Genomic DNA, 20487 nt, shown 5'->3' on the forward strand with positions numbered 1-20487 from the left:
TATCAAAGGGAACAAGCATCAAAATCCAGGAGACACAGAGAACCCCCTCAAATCAATAAAAATAGATCCACACCGATCATCTAATAGTAAAACTTGTAAGTCTTAGTGACAAAGAGAAAATCCTGAAAGCAGCTAAGGACAAGAGGTCTGTAACATACAGTGGTAGAAATATTAGACTGATAGCAGACTTACCGACACAGAACTGGCAGGCCAGAAAGGACTGGCATGATATACTCAGAGCACTAAATGAGAAAAACATGTAGCCAACAATACTATATCCAGCTAAGCTGTCACTGAAAATAGGAGGAGAGATAAAAGCTTCCAGGACAAACAAAAATTATAAGAATTTGCAAACACCAAACCACCCCTACAGGAAATATTTAAAGGGGTCCTCTAAGCTAAAAAAGAGCCTAAAAGTAATAGACCAGAGAGGAACAGAGACAATACACAGTAACAGTCAACTTACAGGCAATACAACAGCACAAAATTCATATATTTCAATAGTTACTCTGAATGTAAATGGGCTAAATGCCCCAATCAAGACACAGGGTATCAGAATGGGTAAAACAAACAAACAAACAAACAAACACTGATATGCTGTCTATAAGAAACTCATTTGAGACACAAAGACACCTCCAGATTGAAAGTGAGGGGATGGAAAACAATTTACCATGCTAATTGACATCAAAAGAAAAGTGGCAATCCTTTTATCAGTTAAATTAGATTTTAAGCCAAAGACTATAATAAGAGATGAGGAAGGACACTATATCATACTTAAAGGGACTGTCCAACAAGAAGATCTAACAATTTTAAATATCTATGCCCCTAACGTGGGAGCAGCCAACTATATAAACCAATTAATAACAAAATCAAAGAAACACATCAACAATAATACAATAATAGTAGGGGACTTTAACACTCCCCTCACTGAAATGGACAGATCATCCAAGCAAAAGATCAACAAGGAAATAAAGGCCTTGAATGACACACTGGACCAGATGGACATCACAGATATATTTAGAACATTTCATCCCAAAGCAACAGAATACACATTCTTCTTTAGTGCACATGGAACATTCTCCAGAATAGATCACATCCTGGGTCCTAAATCAGATCTCAACCAATATCAAAAGACTGGGATCATTCCCTGCATATTTTCAGACCACAATGCTCTGAAGCTAGAACTCAATCACAAGAGGAAAGTTGGAAAGAACTCAAATACATGGAGGCTAAAGAGCATCCTACTAAAGGATGAATGGGTCAACCAGGAAATTAAAGAAGAATTGAAAAAATTCATGAAAACACAACTGTTCAAAATCTGTGGGACACAGCAACAGCAGTCCTGAGACAAAAGTATATAGCAATACATACTTTTCTCAAGAAGCAAGGTCTCCAGTATACAAACTAAGCCTACACCTAAGGAGCTGGAATAAGAACAGCAAAGAATGCTAAACACAGCAGGAAAAGAGGAATCATAAAGATCAGAGCAGAAATCAATGAAATAGAAACCAAAAGAACAGTAGAACAAATCAACGAAACTAGGAGCTGATACTTTGAAAGAATTAATAAGATTGATAAACCCCTGGCCAGACTTATCCAGAAGAAAAGAGAAAGGACCCAAATTAATAAACTCATGAATGAAAGAGGAGAGATCACAACCAACACCAAAGAAATACAAACAATTATAAGAACATATTATGAGCAACTATATGCTTGCAAATTTGAAAATCTGGAAGAAATGGATGCACTCCTAGAAACGTATAAACTACCAAAACTGAACCAGGAAGAAAAAGAAAACCTGAACAGACCCATAGCCAATAAGGAGATTGAAGCAGTCATCAAAAATCTCTGAACAAACAAGAGCCCAGGGCCAGACAGCTTCCCAGAGGAATTCTACCCAACAGTTAAAGAAGAATTAATACCTCTTCTCCAGAAACTATCCCAAAAAATAGAAATGGAAAGAAAACTTCCAAACTCATTTTATGAGGTCAACATTACCTTGATCCCCAAACCAGACAAAGACCCCATCAAAAAGGATAATTACAGACCAGTATCCTTCATGAACATGGATGCAAAAATTCTCACCAAAACACTAGCTAATAGGATCCAACATTACATTAAAAGGATTATTCACCGTGACCAAGTGGGATTTATTCCAGGGCTGCAAGGTTGGTTCAACATCTGCAAATCAATAAATGTGATACAATACATTAATAAAAGAATAAGAACCATATGGTACTCTCAATAGATGCTGAAAAAGCATTGACAAAGTACAGCATCCTTTCTTGATCAAAACTTGTCACAGTATAGGGATAGAGGATACATACCTCAATACCATCAAAGCCATCTATGAAAAACCCACAGCAAATATCATTCTCAATGGGGAAAAACTGAGAACTTTTCCTCTCAGTGTTCCTAAGGTCAGGAACACAGCAGGGATATCCACTATCACCACTGCTATTCAACATAGTACTAGAGGTCCTAGCCTCGGCAATCAGACAACAAAAAAAAATGAAAGGCATCTGAATCATCAAAGAAGTCAAACTCTCACTCTTTGCAGATGATATGATACTTTATGTGGAAAACCCAAAAGACTCCACTCCAAAACTGCTAGAACTCATACAGGAATTCAGTAAAGTGTCAGGATATAAAATCAATGCCCAGAAATCAGTTGTATTTCTATATACCAACAGCGAGACAGGAGAGAAAGAAATTAAGGAGTTGATCCCATTTACAATTGAACCCCAAACCATAAGATACCTAGGAATAGACCTTACCAAAGTGGCAAAGAACCTGTACTCAGAAAACTATAAAGTACTCATGAAAGAAATGGAGGAAGACACAAAGAAAGGGAAACACATTCCAGGCTCATGGACTGGAAGAACAAATATTGTGAAAATGTCTATGCTACCTAAAGCAATCTACACATTTAATGAAATCCCTATCAAAATATCACCCAATTTTTTTCAAAGAACTGGAACAAATAATCCTAAAATTTATATGGAACCAGAAAGGACCCCGAATAGCCAGAGGAATGTTGAAAAAGAAAGCCAAAGTTGGTGGTATCACAATTCCAGACCTCAAGCTCTATTACAAAGCTGTCATCATCAAGACAGTATAGTACTGGCACAAAAACAGACACATACATCAAAGGAACAGAATAGAGAGCCCAGAAACAAACCCTCAACTCTATGGTCAACTAAGCAGGAAAGAATGTCCAATGGAAAAAAGTCTCTTCAACAAATGATGTTGGGAAAATTGGACAGCCGCATGCAGAAGAATGAAACTGGACCATTTCCTTACACCACACACAAAAACAGACTCCAAATGGATGAAAGACCTCAATGTGAGAAGGAATCCATCAAAATCCTTGAGGAGAACACAGGCAGCAACCTCTTTGACTGCAGCCACAGCAAATTCTTCCTAGAAACATTGCCAAAGGCAAGGGAAGCAAGGGCAAAAATTAACTATTGGGACTTCATCAAGATCAAAAGCTTTTGAAAAAAAACAAAAACCAAAAGACAATGGACAGAATGGGAGAAGATATTTGCAAATGACATATCAGATAAAGGGTTAGTATCCAAAATTTGTAAGGAACTTATCAAACTCAACACCCTAAGAACAAATAATCCAATCAAGAAAGGGCAGAAGACAAGAACAGATATTTCTACAAAGACATCCAAATGGCCAACAAACACATGAAAAAATGCTCAACGTCACTCGGCATCAGGGAAATACAATCAAAACCACAATGAGATACCACCCCACTCCAGAAAGAATGGCTAAAATTAACAAGTCAGGAAATGACAGATGTTGGTGAGGATGCAGAGAAAGGGGAACCCTCCTACACTGTTGGTGGGAATGCAAGCTGATGCAGTCACTCTGGAAAACAGCATGGAGTTTCCTTAAAAGTTGAAAATAGAGCTATCCTATGACCCAGCAATTGCACTACTGGGTATTTACCCTAAAAATACAATGTATTGATTTGAAGGGGCATGTGCACCTGAATGTTTATAGCAGCAATGTCCACAATCGCCAAACCATGGAAAGAACCTAGATGTCCATCAACAGATGAATGGATAAAGAAGAGGTGGTATATATATACAATGAATACTATGCAGCCATCAAAAGAAATGAAATCTTGCCTTTTGCAACAATGTGGATGGAACTAGAGGGTATTATGCTGAGAGAAATAATCAGAAAAAAAAAAAAAAAGGAAACCAGATGGGATTGGGAAGGAGACAAACCATAAGAGACTCTCAATCTCACAAAACAAACTTAGGGTTGCTGGGGGATGGGGGGTATGGATAGGGTGGTTGGGTTATGGACAATGGGAGGGTATGGGCTATGGTGAGAGTTGTGAAATGTGTAAGCCTAATGATCCACAGACCTGTACTCCTGGGACAAATAATACGTTGTATGCTAATAAAAATAATTCTTAAGAAAAAAGGACTATTGGGTCTTCTAGGATGGTGTCCCAGATGCTACCCCAAATGGTCTTTCAAACAGTGAGCATTTTGGGATATCGGGATGCTTGGGTGGGGCTCAGTCAGTTAAATGTCTACTTTTGGCTCAGGTCATGATCCCAGGGTCCTGGGATCAAGTCCCACATTGGGCTCCTTGCTCAGTGGGGATCCTACATCTGCCTGTGCCTGCTGCTCCCCCTACTTGTGCACTCTCTCTCTCTCTGACAAATAATACCTTAAAAAAAAAAACAGAAATGCAACCACCTAAAAACAAAAATATTACCTCTTTAAGGATGTGTGTTCTAGTTACTGCCTACTCATTTGACAACTTAAAAGGTCCCAGATCATAACCAAATGTGTGAAAAACGTAGCTAAAAAACCAAATGGGCATTTAAGACTTTTCTTATTTTAAAGATAATTAAATATAAGCTTTCAGACTTGAGAAGTTCAAGGAAACATCTTTCTCCCAAAGAAAGGGGAAAAACTGAAATATTGTGCAAACAAATGTGTAAGTTCAAAGTATAATACATCTAACTGGCTAATTTAAAATATTAGTTGTCCTCCTCCTGATAAGATAGAAGTCGAATTACACAAAGTATGATCACAAGTTACTATGAAACGAAAATCTCAATGAAACAATATGTTTTTTTTTACCTTAAATAAAGGATCATGTATGCAAAATCTCAATTTATTTTGATTAAGTAAAATATATTTACTTAGTAAGAGAGGCCAGGAGGTAATGAAATCCCACTCACCAACAAGTATACTGCTGATATAAACTGGCTGTATAAAGTGACTCAGCAATGCTCCCTGTACACCAAGCACTTCCCATCTTGTTAATTTGTCACTTGAGGACATACTGCTTACTCTATTAACAACATCTGCAGGACAGTAGACAGTCAGATAAATTTTGCCTTCAACAGCCACATGGAGACTCAGTTCTTCATTGGCTTCAAACGCAGATATAGAATGTGGATTAAGACGCCTAGAAAAAGGAAAAGTTTTTTTCTTTAAAAAACAAAGTATACACAATGGAATATTACTCAGCCATAAAAAGAACAAAATCCTGCCATTTGCAATGATATGCAGGGAGCTAGAGCATATTATGCTAAGTGAAAGTCAGTCAGAGAAAGACAAATACCGTATGACTTCACTCATGTGGAATTTAAGAAACAAATGAGAAAAAGGAAAAGGTGGGGGGCAAACCAAGAAACAGATTCTTTTAACCATCATCAACACACATGGCTTCCAGGGATGGGTGAAACAGGAGACGGGGATTAAGGGGTGCACTTGCGTTGAGCACCGGGTATTGTACAGAAGTGTTAAATCACTATATTGTACACCTGAAACTAATATAACACTGTATGTTAACTTACTGGAATTTAAACTAAAAATTTAAAAAATTAAAAATTTAAAAAATAAAATCTATACGTACTTAAGAATTGTTTTCAGACATGTCTAACTTGTCAGTGTACATTTAATTCTAGTAATAAAAACAGATGTAAAACTAAAACAAGTTTGGGATGGAGTGACTTGGTCCCACAAGATAAATACCAAATAGAAATTAACCATATTTACAGCTTCTGGCAAAGATAAATTATTTTTACTGCCTTTACGTCCCTTAAAAATTTTTGTTCCTACAAAGGTCTTATTGTCTTTCTCTGTATGGAAATTTTTAAAAACTACAAAAAGAATGAAGGAAAAAAACACTGACAATTTGTATTCAAGATTCTTCTCCAATAAAATATGTTAAAAAAAAATTAAACGCAAAATCATTTGTCCTGAATTTTTTCTCCAGAAAGACTCCTTGCCTTTGTCTTCAAAGGTGTAACTGGAAAAATCCGTAACAAAATATTAACCATGGTTATCTCTAGATAGTCAGACTTGCTTTCTCCTTTGTGCTTGTCTGTCCTGTTTAAATTTTATGCTGATGCTACCCATTCATCAAGATAATGAAGTTTTAGCCACAGATTGACCAGAAAAACAAATGGAATTTCTTAGCTCCTGCATTAGCATGTGATAGTGCACAAATCTATGCTTTCCTAACATTTATGAAGTCTTAAAACTCGACAGAAAAAAAATTTCAACAGCATGGAAAGAAAGTGGTAAAGTACATGGAATATTTAAGTACTAGTAAAAGATCAGATTGAGTGGAGGAGGGGAGAAGTAGTAATAGATCAGATTAGATTGAGTGGCCCTCTAGCAGGCCACAAATAACACCTGAAGCCAGAAAGAGAATTCAGATAGATATGAATTTCCATGTTCTATTGCTCTAGGGATTCAGAATATATGATACAGCCATTCTGATTGCTTTCACTTTTTTAAAAGATTTTATTTATTTATTTGACAGAGACACACTGAGAGCAGGAACACAAACAGGGGGAGTGGGAGAGGGAGAAGCAGGATCCCCGCGGAGCAGGGAGCCCAGTGTGGGGCTCGATGTGGGGCTCAAACCCAGGACCCTGGGATCATGACCTGAGCCAAAGGCAGAGACTTAATGACTGAGCCACCCAGGAACCCCTCCTGACTGCTTTTAAAAACAACTCCCATGATACTTACAATTGTGACTTAATCTGGGCTGAACCTTTAGGCAACTGGTTCATATAGAGATAAATGTTGATAATCTGTTTCAGAGTGAGTAGATTAGAAGCTGGTTCTGTACAAAATATTGATTTTTCCATCATAGCAGGATTTTTGCTGTAGAAGAGTAGAAGTTGTCTATAAAAGTACCTAAAATAAAAAGGTTATAAGTTTATCAAGTCATAAAATTTTAAAGTAATTTATCTTAAGCGTCATATTCATAAGTGTCGTGAGCAATGTCCCTCCCCGTGTAAAAAGTGATAAGAACTCCTAAAATAACGGGAGCATTATTTAATGAAGAGTTAAATCCTGTAAGAGGTCCTCAACTGGAGCCCAGTCTGACATGTGACCTGCTTAAAAGCGCCACTCCTTGACTACCGTTCCACTCATTTCACACTTGGGTCCTCAACTGTCATATCCTCATTTCTCTACTGATCCCTCTCTTTGTTCTCAGACAGTTCTGCTCTCAGTCTCCTACCTTAAGTGTCAAAATTCTGCCTTGCTTCTATTTTTCTTTCCCCACCAAAACAGACAAACAACTGTGGTTCCTGCTCCTTAGTGATTTTAAAGACAAAAACATAGAAATACAAGAACAATACAATGAAGACTGTAAGTTATACTAAAAAGTGAAACAAGTCTCCTGAAAAATTTATACTAATCAAATCAAGGGACAAATACTATTTTGCTTATTAAATAAAAAATATGGTTTTAGTCCTTTCATCAGAAATAAGAAGAAAATTCAGCACAAGCATATAATAGGGCCAAGCATGGGAAGAAATAAACGTAAAAGAGGTAATCTTATAGAGGTCAAGTAATTCAATAAGCACCAACGAGGATTAAAAGACAATGACTTGCATTACCTTCATGGATTTCCTCAAAACCTTCCTTTTAATATTAGAGGATTCTTTCCTTAGAGACATGTACTTAAAGTTTTTTCAGGCAAAATAATGTTTAACTTTGTTTTAAAATACTCTACCAAAGAAAATAGCACCATCAAAAAGTGTGGATGCATAGGTTAAATAAGAACAGCAGAATGCTGGTAACTGGATATGATCATTGGATACTGGTATCAGAATGCTGATAACTGAATGGTAGAATTCACTATCCTTTTCTTACTTATGTTTGAAAATATCTATAAAAAAGTTTTACAAAATTTAAGCTCAATGCCTTAGCAGAACCAAAATCTGGTGGATCCTGGAGAAAATAACAGATTTCTCACTTTTCATACAAAGAGACTTCTAAGGAGTAACATTCCTGGCTTCTCTCTCCCACCTGCTATTCACTCCTTTTGTAAGGAGCAGAGTAACTGCAGAAGAATTTGGGAGAAGAAACTAGGTATGCTCACCTCATCCCTTTTCCCCCTCTTTGAGATCTGCCAGCCTGTATTAACTTAAAGTTATAAAACAAGTCAAGGAGGATGAAAAATATAGCACAGGGAGTATAGTCAATAATACTGTGATAACATCATATGGTGACAGAAGATGACTACATTTATCATGGTGGTGAATGTGTTAAGTATTGAACATAAACATGTTTAACATTGTATGTCAACTATATTTCAGTAAAAAAAAGAATACCATATCTACATTCTGCTATATGGTAAATTTTGCATAGACCTTATGAAGGGAACCTTACCAGCTTCAGGTGATATCTTTGGATAACTATGACTAACTTGGGGGGGGTGATATTACCAAGTCGACTTGGTCCAGATATAAAACTATATATTCCAATTACTTTGATAAAAAAGATGATATATTTTAAAAAGAGCTGTAGAACTCTTGAAACTGAGTTCATAAGGTCTTGATAATAGAAGCCACTAAAATCCACCAATTATAGACACTGTAGTTACTGTAAGATTTTTTAAAAATGACATGGAAATAATCAAATGACTTGGATAAATAAGGGACAGTCATATCCGTGGCTTAATAATCAGTAAAATTCCATTTGTAAATAAAGACATTGTTATGTGGTTACTTTGGACTGCAAGCATTAACATTTGGTGGCATTAAGTATATGTGTTACCTTACCTAAGAAGAGACCTTCTTGCTGTAACAACAGCATGAGTGTCATGCAACACTCTTCCATTTGGCTTAATGCACTGGCTGTAATTGTATTCACCTGTGCCAATAGCTACAACTTCATGCTGTCCAGCTGAAAGGAAAAGGTTAATGGTAGCAGGTTATTTTTGCCTCCCTCTTTCATATGTTCAACCTCTACCTTACCATTTTAAAGTTACTTATATTGACCAAAAAATGGAAAAATTTTGCAGTTTCAAATAAGAGTTTGAAAGTCTTCTAGGAACCAATATTTTCAATACTTCAATAATATTTCAATTAAAAAGACATTTTATAATAGTTCATCTAAAATTTTACCACAATCAATAGAATCATCAGATATCCTTAGTTTTCAAACATGCATTTATTTCTTCTACATCTAGATATGTTTGGCTTACTAGAGACTTCATTTGCTATTTTACTTTTGCAAATTAAGTTATCTACAGCGGCTCTCTTCTTTTTCTTAATCCACTCAAATTCTCTACAAATCATAGTTTCCCTGTTCTACTGACACTGCTTTTTAAAAGACTTTTTATTTGAGAGACTGTGCGTGTGAATGAACAGTGGGGAGGAGCAGAGGGAAAGGGAGGAACAGAATCCCCACTGACAGAGAGCCTGACCCAGAGCTCAATCCAAGGACCTCAAGATCATGACCTGAGCAGAAGTCAGATGCTTAACTGAGTCCTCCAGGCACCCCTGAAAATGTTTTAAAGAAAAAAGCACCTTATTCTTTTTCTAATATTTTTGCTCCATTTGCTTTTTGCTGAATGAGTTTCCTTATATAATTCTTTTTTCCTTTCACATCCTAAGTATGAGACCTTTCTATAACATAGTCACTAAGCTCATTGCTCTTTTTTCTCTGGAATATTCTCCTCTTGCTTTTTCTTTTACATCTGTGTTGATGATTTCAGAAAGTCTCTTAGACTTTCAGATAAAGTTCAGTTTCAGGGGTGCATGGGTGGCTCAGTCAGTTGTGTCAGGACTCTTGATTTTGGCTCAGGACATGATCTCAGTCAGGGTCCTGAGCTGGAGCCCCACAAGATGATTCCCTGAGTCGGGAGGTGCAGCAGGGAGTCTGCTTGAGATCCTCTCTCTCCCTCTCCTTCTGCCTCTCCTCCAGCTCACATGCCCGCACACTCTCTTTAAAACAAATAAATCTTTAAAAAAAGAAAAAAGTGTCACATTTGCAAATACCTAAAGGACTTTCATTAATTTGACAAAAACTGTTGAGGTCCTATGAAGTTCCAGGCGCTAAGGCAGATGCTAGGAATAAAATGTTGAGCAGGACATGCCTTCATTAAGCTTCTAATAGGAAAGACAGAAAAAGACTAAATAAACCACAAACTGTGATACATGCTTTAAAGGAAAAAAATATGGGGTCAATGTAAAGAATAATGGCGGGGGGAGAAGATTACCTATGCAAAGTAGTTGGAGAATCTCTCCTTATGAAACTGAAATTTAAGTTTCAGTATGAGGAGTGAGCAGCATGAGTGAGGTAAAGGGGATTGTGGTCAAAAGAAAAAGCTTGTGCAGACCTTGGGCAGAGGGAGACCAGTATAGCTGCTCCAGTAAAGAGTGAAAGGAATGGCATAAGATGAGGTTAGAGAATAAAGCATCATAAACCATGCTAAGGAGTCTGTGGTTTTACCCAAGAGCTATGGTGAAGCTACTGAAGGTAAGAGAGTGAAAACAATATTGGGTTACATTTTAAGATCACTTCTTTATGTGGAGAATGTGGAGAATGCTGTAAGTCCAAGAAGCTGAAGACATAATGACTTAAGATTTGAGTAATGAAGGGTGGTTGGAAAAGAATAATCAGATCTGAGAATGTGGAGACATAATAGAACTTAGAGATAAATTGTAGAGTACTAGGGAAAGGACTTAGCCTTTTAGTCTGTCTGAGCAAATGGGAAAATGCCATTTATTCAGATGGAGAAAGCTGGAGGAGGAGTAAAATTAGATGGGAAAAATATAAAGTTCCATTATCACAAACAAAGCTGCTCCAGTAAGGAGAGGATGGTGATGGGAAAAGGTAATTATACAGTGTCAGTGTAAGTTCTGAAATGGTGATGTAAAGCTCTAAGTTACAAATAGAAACTCAGTTCCTACTTCAACTCTATAACTCAACCTGCCGTGTTTCAGTGAGATACTAGTTGGATAATGCAAGAAAAAGAGAAAACCAAAAGAAGAAATTCAAGATATGATAGGGAATAGAACCAAAATTTAAATGAAGGGATTAGCTATAAGAGGAAAGATCCTTCCTCCACTCACAGTGGAGAAAATGAGCACAAATGCAAGGAATTACATAGATTTGGTGGTAGAGAACAGAAAGAAGTTTGGATTTGATAGTTTCTTACAGACAAAATTAAAAATTATGAGACATGGCCATTAGCTGAAAGCAAGATGGAAGAGAGGATGTAGGATATTTGAGGACAAAGAAAAGTATGAAATGGACATTTCAGGGAATGTGTGAGCAACCTTACTGGAGACACAGGGTGGTTGGGCAGTGAGGAATACCCATCTGAGGTTCCTAATACATTTTAAGTATGTACTGATTATCTGAGTTACTCCAGGAACACGTACATAACCTTACTCAGTCTTTTCCTACCCCACATTCACAACTGTATTTCCAAAACCAGATTTATTACTCTGATCCACGCTATTCACACTTCACATCAGCTTTCAGATTCCTGTGTATATGGAAGCACCACTGTACCATGTAAATTTGAAATGTTATGTTTTATTCATCCCACTTCATCTATCATTTGTTGTCACATTCATCTTATCACATCAATTTCTAAAAAATATTTTCTTTCCCTGTTCGTTTCTATCTCAACTCTAACGTAAGCAGCTGCATCACAATCACCTAAATTATGATTCCTTAATTCAGCCCCAATCCTTACAGTATTTAAAAAAAAATGTTGGCAATTATTGCTTAAACATCAACTTATTTTAATCATTACAAAAGTAATTTAAGCTTTTCCTAAATGCCAAGTACTGTGTCAAGTAGTTATATTATCACATCTAATCCTAGTAACTTCATTAAGTAGAGATTATTTCTACTTTTAAGAAATTAGAAGAAAACTGAAGGAGAGAATTATATATCATGCTCAAAGTCATTTAAGTAGCAGAGCTAAGTCTCATGCCATTCCCAAATTTAGAATCAATCCCTGACCAAAAATCTTTCACCATTACTATCTTTCTCATTAAACCCAACTTCTGACTGGACTTTAAATGACTCCATAATTCAGTAAATCTTATCAACCTAAGTATATTCTGTATTACTTTATTTTATACACACACACACACATATATATATACACATGCACATATGTATGGACTACATATATATATTTCTGCACTAGTAATAAATTTATTGTTCTATAAACAATTGTCACTGTTCTCATTGTTGCTTTCTTCTTTCTATTTCTCTCTCTCCTCCATTTATTCAAGTCTTATTAACTTAAAGTTAAAACTTAAAGTTTCAGTATCCAAATATTTTAACTCTGTCAGCTCTCAACTGTCTATGAATTCTTATACATGTTTGGAGATATATATACACTTTAACTCTAAAAGCCTTTGTATTTAATGATCCACACCCACTAGAAAAGGCCACTTCAAATCAATCAAATCTACACCATTGTAGAAATGGCCAAAGATAGTCATTTAAAACACTACTATATACAGCTCAAATGATTAAGATATTTAATACTTTTTCCACAAGGCCAAATACTTGGACTTACCTCTTTCAATTATAAAAGCAGCCAATGAATTGCTACATTTCAGATATTCTGAATGATTGGAAATTAGTTGATTAAATGTTTCTTTAACAATTTGTGAAATCTTTGCATACTGAATATGTCTCCCTTCTGGAAAAAAAAATCAAATGGAATATGAATTTGAAGAACACACTGCTTTCTCCCAGAGGCCTCTATTATTCCTATTATAACACTGCAACTGAGTGACTTTGTTATTTATAGGTAAGGGAGTAAATTATAATTTATGTCATGATTGATATTTTAAAGCATTAAATTCTATAAAATAACTACATTATTGAGCTTTATGGAAAAATCCTTATAAAAAAATTCTTAATATTACATATCAAAGAATTATTATTTATGAAATAGTCAAAAGTCCTACAAGACACAAGTCATTATTCTTTGAATAAGATGCTCCCATATTGCCAACCAACATCTCACTGAATGCTAGTAGTCTTCCCTCAACACTGTGATGATTAAAATACACTCCTTAGTATTTGCCCCACTAAGAACTACCGCAAAGCATTAAGCACCTCGACCCCTGATATAGTCCATGTTCCTACTAAAAAAGTCCTAAACTTTCAAGGGGGATAAAGATAGTTTTAAGTAACTAGGATCACTAGAGGACAGTTTATAACCAAGAATATACATCAAGGTTACCCATGCATTTTTTTTAAAAACATGACAGGGCTTAAAATTAAGATCCTGAATAGGGCCCTGGCCATTTGTTGCTTTGGTATCCCTACTAAAGAACCATTGTTTTGGAGAATGAGAGGTTGCAGAATGACCTAACACAGTGTTTCTCCAAGTTTAGTTGTAAGCCACTGATAGTTCCTGGTGTTTCATGAGGTTGCTCAGTAGTGTATCAAGTGGCTTGCAGTCGATTTCATATTTTTAGAGTAAAAAAAGCAATGAAACAACTTTGCTGTCATGCATTATATACGAAATGAATACAATTTTCACAGAAATTCTTTCTACCTGCTTAATAATCATTACGTTAAAAAAAAAGTACACAAATGATAAAAGTATATTTTGGCAATCTCAGCTAACATTCTGCTAACAGGACACAATACCTTTCATTAGGCCATTTACATATTTTTGTTTATATCTGTTAAACTTTAATTTTTCTCTTAATATTGTTAATACTATCTTCTTGCCAAAAACAAATTCACATTATCAAGAAGAATGTGAACAATCACAAAATTACAAAATGAAGCTCTGAGAGCAAAAAGAATGAAGTAATAGTTATATTCTTTTATCTCCTCACAAAACATATAATGTGGAGGTGCCAATTATTACCGTAATTGCATGCTAGCATATATTTCACTAAAACTGATACTGACAAAACCATCATTGTGTGGTGTACAAATTAGTGTTTAGTCCTTACGTAGTAAAAATATGAGAAGTACTCACAACTTGTCTCTGCGTACCAAAAACTCATGATACAGAAGAAGCAGTATCCATTTAATGATATTTAACTTTTTAAAAAATATATTTTAATCTATTTTTTAAAAGATTTTATTTTACTTATTTGAGAGAGAGAGAGCTCGCATGCAAGAGAGGGAAAGAGCATGAGCATAGGGAGTGGCAGAGGAGAGAAAGAAGCAGACTCCCTGCCAAAAAAAAAAGCCTGATGTGGGGCTCCATCCCTGGACCCTGAGATCATGACCTGAGCTAAAGGCAGATGCTTAAGTGATGAGCCACCCAGGTGCCCCAAGATTTTATCTATTTGAGAGAGAAAGAGGGCACAACATGGGGGAGGGTCAGAGAGAAAAGCAGACTTCCCGCTGAGTGGGGAACCTGATGCAGGGGGTTCCATCTTGAGACTCCAGGATCATGACCCGAGCCAACGGCAGAAGCTTAACTCACTGAACCACCCAGGCACCCCAGATTTAGCTTTTTAAAAAAACTGAAACAGCAATATAAAAATATACATTCAGAAGTTGCATCACCAAATGCAGGCAATGTTACCAGTTTCTAATATAAATTTTGAGAATCTAGAAATATGTATCACTTCAAAAAACAAAAAATGGGACATGTTGAAATGCACTTTTTGCATTTACTTGGTCTTGAACATCACTCAAGGGTAGACATTAGTATTACCTTATCCTTCTTAATGGGTCCACAGAATGAATGAACTGTAATTTGTTTGATCATATCATACAGAGTTAGCAAGTACTGCATTATGATATAGAGTAGAAAAACACACTGTGATTAGTATAGAACAAGAATTGAGTATGGGGCAAAACAAAAAAAAAATGTTCTGCTACACATTAAAAGGTTGTACCTAAATATCATAAAGCACATTTGGGACTTAACAACATACCAGTATACCTCTTGATCTTAATTCAGTGTTGAAGGTAAATAATATTGTGAATATAACCAAGTCTCAGTTACTAGATGTATCTCTTCTAAAAAATAGAAAATGCAATACCATTTTCCTTATACAGGTATATGTGTAATGTACCATTAAGGAAATAAAATGTTCTCCCAAATTGCTGAAAATGAAAGATAAGATTAAAAATATGACATGCATAATGCCATTTAACATTTCTTTAATTTTGAGTAGCTAATTTCAAGTGATCTTCAGTATCATGAATAACCTAAACCTATCTTCAGAGTCAAAATACCACTCTTTAAAAATTTCCATTTATTTCTTTGTTTATTTATTTTTAATTTTTAGGGGGCAGGAAGTCAAAGAGAGACAGAATCTTAAACAGCCTCCACACCCAGCATACAGCCCAATGCCGATCTCCATCTCACAACCTGGAGATGATCACCTGAGCTGAAATTGATTCGAAGCTATGGACTGAGCCAAGCAGGCACCCCAAAATATCATGATTTTTAATGAAATATGGTCCAGTTAGAAATAGGACAATGCAGACAGGCTGTGAAATAGTGATACACTCTATAACTGGCCCAACCAGGATCTGTTTTGGAAATTACTGTGGGCCTCAAATCTTTTTCCTCCAAAGACAACATTTAACTCCTGTGTTTACCCATAAGCTGGAAGGATGAGGTTTGCTCTACATGTTCTGACAATTTGACTCCTGTCTCAGCCTACTAAACTTGACTCTAATCATGTATTTCCTTAAACATACTGTTAACCACATTTTCTTTCTTCCTCACAGATTTATCTGTTTTCTCAGGGTAATATTAAACTATATTGTCAGTCACTGATCAGAGTTTTTATCCCACTATTCATTAAAGTTGCCCACAGAGGCTGAAAAGACAGACTAGAGCCCTCTCCCACATTAATGGATGATTACTTCTAGATTCACCTCACACTTCCCTTCTTTTCTTCAATTCTTAGGACTGTTAGATCAAATTACTATACTAAACTTTGGTGAATTTTGCCATTTGAATAGGCCTATTTTCCCTGGTCTGGTCCATTTACTCCAAACAAGCTCAGTCTTTCTCTGTTTTAGAAAGATAATGTAAATTTAAGAAAACAACGTACAAACCAAGTCTGAATAGGCATAAAGTTTATTTTTAAATCCTAATCTCCAGGAGTGCCTGGGTGGCTCAGTGGGTTAAAGCCTCTGCCTTTGGCTCGGGTCCTGGGATGGAGACCTGCATTGTGTGCTCTGCTCGGTGGGGGGCCTGCTCCCCCTTGCCCCAGCCTACCTGTGATCTCTGTCTGTCCAATAAATGAATAAAATCTTTGAAAATAAATAAATAAATAAATCCTAATCTCCAGATTTAGAAGAGAAAGAAAGAAACATTTTCATTTTAAATCTATAAGCACTCTGAACTTTGAAGTGTTAACCACTATGTAAACAATGGAGAAATAATTTCCTGACTTTCAGAGGATTCATAATCTGACAGGAAACGGATACAACTACAACACATGTTGAATATGACAAAGTGACATTTAAAAAAGGTTAATATTTAGGAAGCATCTACTGGCACTGATTTAAATATTCCACATATATGAATTCATTTAATCCTCATAATTACCAATGAGGTAATTATTGGTATGGCCATTTTATAGATGGAAAAATTAATGTGCATGGAGAAGTAGCTGATTGTAGATGATACAATTAGTAACTGCAATTGTAGTTGTAGTTTTCTTGGGCTTGAGTGATAAATAATTGCCATTAAAAGTAAATAGATTATTTATTTATTCATTTATCAAATAATTTATTATTTAGGGGGGCACCTGGGTGGCTCAGTGGGTTAAGCCTCTGCCTTCAGCTCACGTCATGATCTCAGGGTCCTGGGATCAAGTCCCACATCGGGCTCTCTGCTCGGCAGGGAGCCTGCTTCCTCCTCTCTCTCTGCTTGCCTCTCTGCCTACTTGTGATCTCTGTCTGTCAAATAAATAAAATCTTTAAAAAAATAATTTATTATTTAATAAATAAATTTATTAAATTTATTTATTAAAGATTTTATTTATTTGACAGAGAACACAAGTAGGCAGAGAGGCAGGCAGAGACAGAGGGGGAAGCAGCTGCCCGCTTAGCAGAGAGACTGATGTGAGGCTCAATCCCTGGACCCTGAGATCATGCCAGAGCCTAAAGCAAAGGCTTAACGCACTGAGCCACCCAGGCGCCCAAGTAAATAGATTATTTAAAATGAATGTCCCAACCATTAACCACCAGAAAGCCATTGTTTTTCATTAATGACAAGCCTACCAAAGCAAAACACTCTCAAAAGAGCAGCTATACGAAACTGATGAACCATCTCCTTATAGAAAAATAGCCATTTCTTCAATTTTCCTCTCCCCTCATTTCTCTTTTTCAGCAGAATACAGAAGGAAAATCTCCTCCTTGTAGAAGTGTGACAGGTTTGAATGATAAAATACTATCGTATACGTTAATACCTAAAGCATATTTTGATTATATGTTTAATTTTTTACTGGGTTACTCTTCTAAAAAAAAACATCATAAAGGGCTTTCCTACCATAATGTACTTTTGAGACATATGCTGGTTCGGGTGAGACAACAGGTTCTGCAGGGATAGGAGGAGGACCTGTAAATGAAAAAAAAAAAAAAAAAAAAGAAAAAAAAAAGCATAAAGAAACATGAAACTTCAATATTCCAAAGAGCAGTTACCCTACTATTCTATAACAAACAGCAATCTTAAAATGATTATTTTTTCTTTATAGTTCTGCCGACTCTAGGCCACCAAATATTAGCTCAGTCTTGATAAATGTCTTACCTATAATGAAATTATACACACACAGCTCTGGATTTCCTTATCTTATGCTGCTATACAGTTTGCATTGTCACAGATGCCATATTTCAAAGAGTTAAGAATGAAACCTTGTTTCAGATGCTCATGAACAATTTTCTATTTACACTACTATGCAAAATACTTAAAATTAATATCCCATCACAACTTAGTAAGTAAAAGTTACCATTTTTCCTAGGGAGATACTACATTCAAAATTTTCAAAGCTTTTAGTCTCATTCTTTGCAATGGCTTTCCAATTTGGATCATGACATGGGGAATCCAGGAAAAACAAACAAAAAAGAACATGACATTAAACTAAAGAAACAACAACAAAAAAGATCAGAAAGGATTAAAAGAGTTTCCGGGAGCAAAGGTTCACCTAAATTAATTAGTATCTCTCAAGAATCATTCATAAGAACAAATGAAGCAAACAATACTGCTACTCGGGTCTTAATTTTGAGTAAGACAAAATACTGACTGAACATATCAAAATTAGCAAGAAAAGACTGGCAATGTCATCTTACAGTTTACATTAGTTAAGCAAAGGCTAATAACTAGAGTTAGATATATACACTCCGGACTTTAACTAAGCAGAGTTTTAAAAACTCAGAGAAAGATGGATTTTTTCCATTTACTCAGGAGAGTTGGGCTCAGGTAGAATGAAAACCAAATATATTAAATCCTGTTCTTCAAGAACAAATAATTTCAATAAAAAATGGGACTGCACAAGTTGGCCTGCATTTTAAAGAACCATGTTCAAATAGGCAAAATAATCTTGAAAAAGAACAATATTGGAGGACTCACACTTCCTATTTCAAAACTTAAAACTAAGTGATAATAAATCAAAACAGTATGGTAATGGCATAAAGACAGACACATAGATTGATGGGATAGAGAACCCAGAAATAAATTCTCACATATTTTCTCAAATGTTTCTTGACAAGGGGGCCAGTATAAAAAGGGGAAAGGGCAGGCTTTTCAATAAATGATGCTGCAAAAACTGGATAGCCACATGCAAAAGACTGAAGATGGACCACCACCAAACCCCATATACAAAAATTAACTCAACATGCATCAAAGATGCAAACATAAGGGTGAAAACCATAAAACTCTTAGAAGAAAATCTAAGAGAAACGTTTAAGGATGACACTGAATTTGGCAATAACTATCTAGATAGGACACTGAAAGTATAGGTAACAAAAGAAAAAGTTGGGACTTCATCAAAATTAAATACTTTTATGAATCAAAAACCACTAATAACAGAGTAAAACTGCAAATCACAAAAAGAGAGAAAATACTTGCACATCATGTACCTGATAAGGGATTGATATCCAGAATATATAGCAGTCTTTCCCTATCGAGGGGATTGGTTCCACTACAGATAATACAAAACCCTAGATATGCTATGTTTCCAATACATGTCTTTATGATAGTTTAGTGTATAAGTTGGGCACAATAAGAGATGAACAATAGAACATATATACTGTAATAAAAACATGAACATAGTCTCTCTCTCTCTCTCTCAAAATATATTGTACTCACCCATCTTGTAATGATGGGAGATTTTAAAATGTAATGAGAACAAGTGAGGTGAATGGTGTAGGCATTGTGACATAGCATTAGGCTACTACTGACTTTCTGATATGTCAGAAGGAGGATCATCTGCTTCCAGACCATAGCTGACCACAGGTAACTGAAGCCATGGAAAGTGAAACCATGAATAAGGAAGGAACTACTGTATAGAGAACTCAATGACAACAACAAAAAAATAAGCCCTTTCAAAAATGGGCAAAGGTATTATTACCTTTCTCTGAAGAAGATATAAAATGGCACATGAGAAAATGCTCACCATCATTAATCATTAGGAAAATGCAAGTCAAAGCCACAATGAGATGCCACATCATACCTAGTAGAAGGGCCAATATCAAAAACAAAACAAAACAAAAAACCCATAAAATAACAACTGTTGGTGAGGATGTAGAAAAACTGGAACCTTGTGCACCACAAGTAGGAATGTAAAACAGTGTAGCCATTATGGAAAACAATATGGCAGTTCTTTAAAAAAATTAAATATAAAATTGTCATATGATCCAGCAATTCCACTTCTGGGTATGAAAACCAAAGAACTGAGACCAGAATGTCATAACTATTTGCACATCCACATTCATAGCAGCATTATTCACAACAGCCAAAAGTTGAAGCAACTCAAGTATCTATCGACAGGTGAATGGATAAAGAAAATGTGGTATATACATACAAGAGAATATTATTCAGTCTTAGAAAGGAAGGAAATTCTCACACATGCTACAATGGAGATAAACCTTAAGGACATTATAAGTGAAAAAAGCCAGCCATGAAAAGACAAATACTGTATGATTCCACTTTGCAATACCTTGAGTAGTCACATTCATACAGACAGAAAGCAGAATGGTAATTGCCATGAACTTGGTG

General features: G+C 35.8%; 1 protein-coding gene across 4 annotated transcripts in view; it reads right to left on the reverse strand.

Moving 5' to 3' along the window:
* The window catches only part of ADAD1 (adenosine deaminase domain containing 1), a 110286-nt gene that overhangs the window by 81191 nt on the left and 8608 nt on the right, over nucleotides 1-20487 (reverse strand). For all 4 annotated transcript variants that reach the window (XM_032858293.1, XM_032858283.1, XM_032858275.1 and 1 more), the window contains exons 5-9: nucleotides 17764-17832; nucleotides 12844-12969; nucleotides 9074-9197; nucleotides 7026-7196; nucleotides 5222-5451 (exon numbers count right to left, since the gene is read on the reverse strand). In XM_032858293.1, the coding sequence (XP_032714184.1) occupies nucleotides 5222-5451; nucleotides 7026-7196; nucleotides 9074-9197; nucleotides 12844-12969; nucleotides 17764-17832 (720 nt within the window). The remainder of the gene's footprint in view (nucleotides 1-5221; nucleotides 5452-7025; nucleotides 7197-9073; nucleotides 9198-12843; nucleotides 12970-17763; nucleotides 17833-20487) is intronic.

Source organism: Lontra canadensis, unplaced genomic scaffold (genome assembly GCF_010015895.1).
Source record: "Lontra canadensis isolate GAN:19392208 unplaced genomic scaffold, GSC_riverotter_1.0 scaffold1, whole genome shotgun sequence".
NCBI lineage: Eukaryota > Metazoa > Chordata > Mammalia > Carnivora > Mustelidae > Lontra > Lontra canadensis.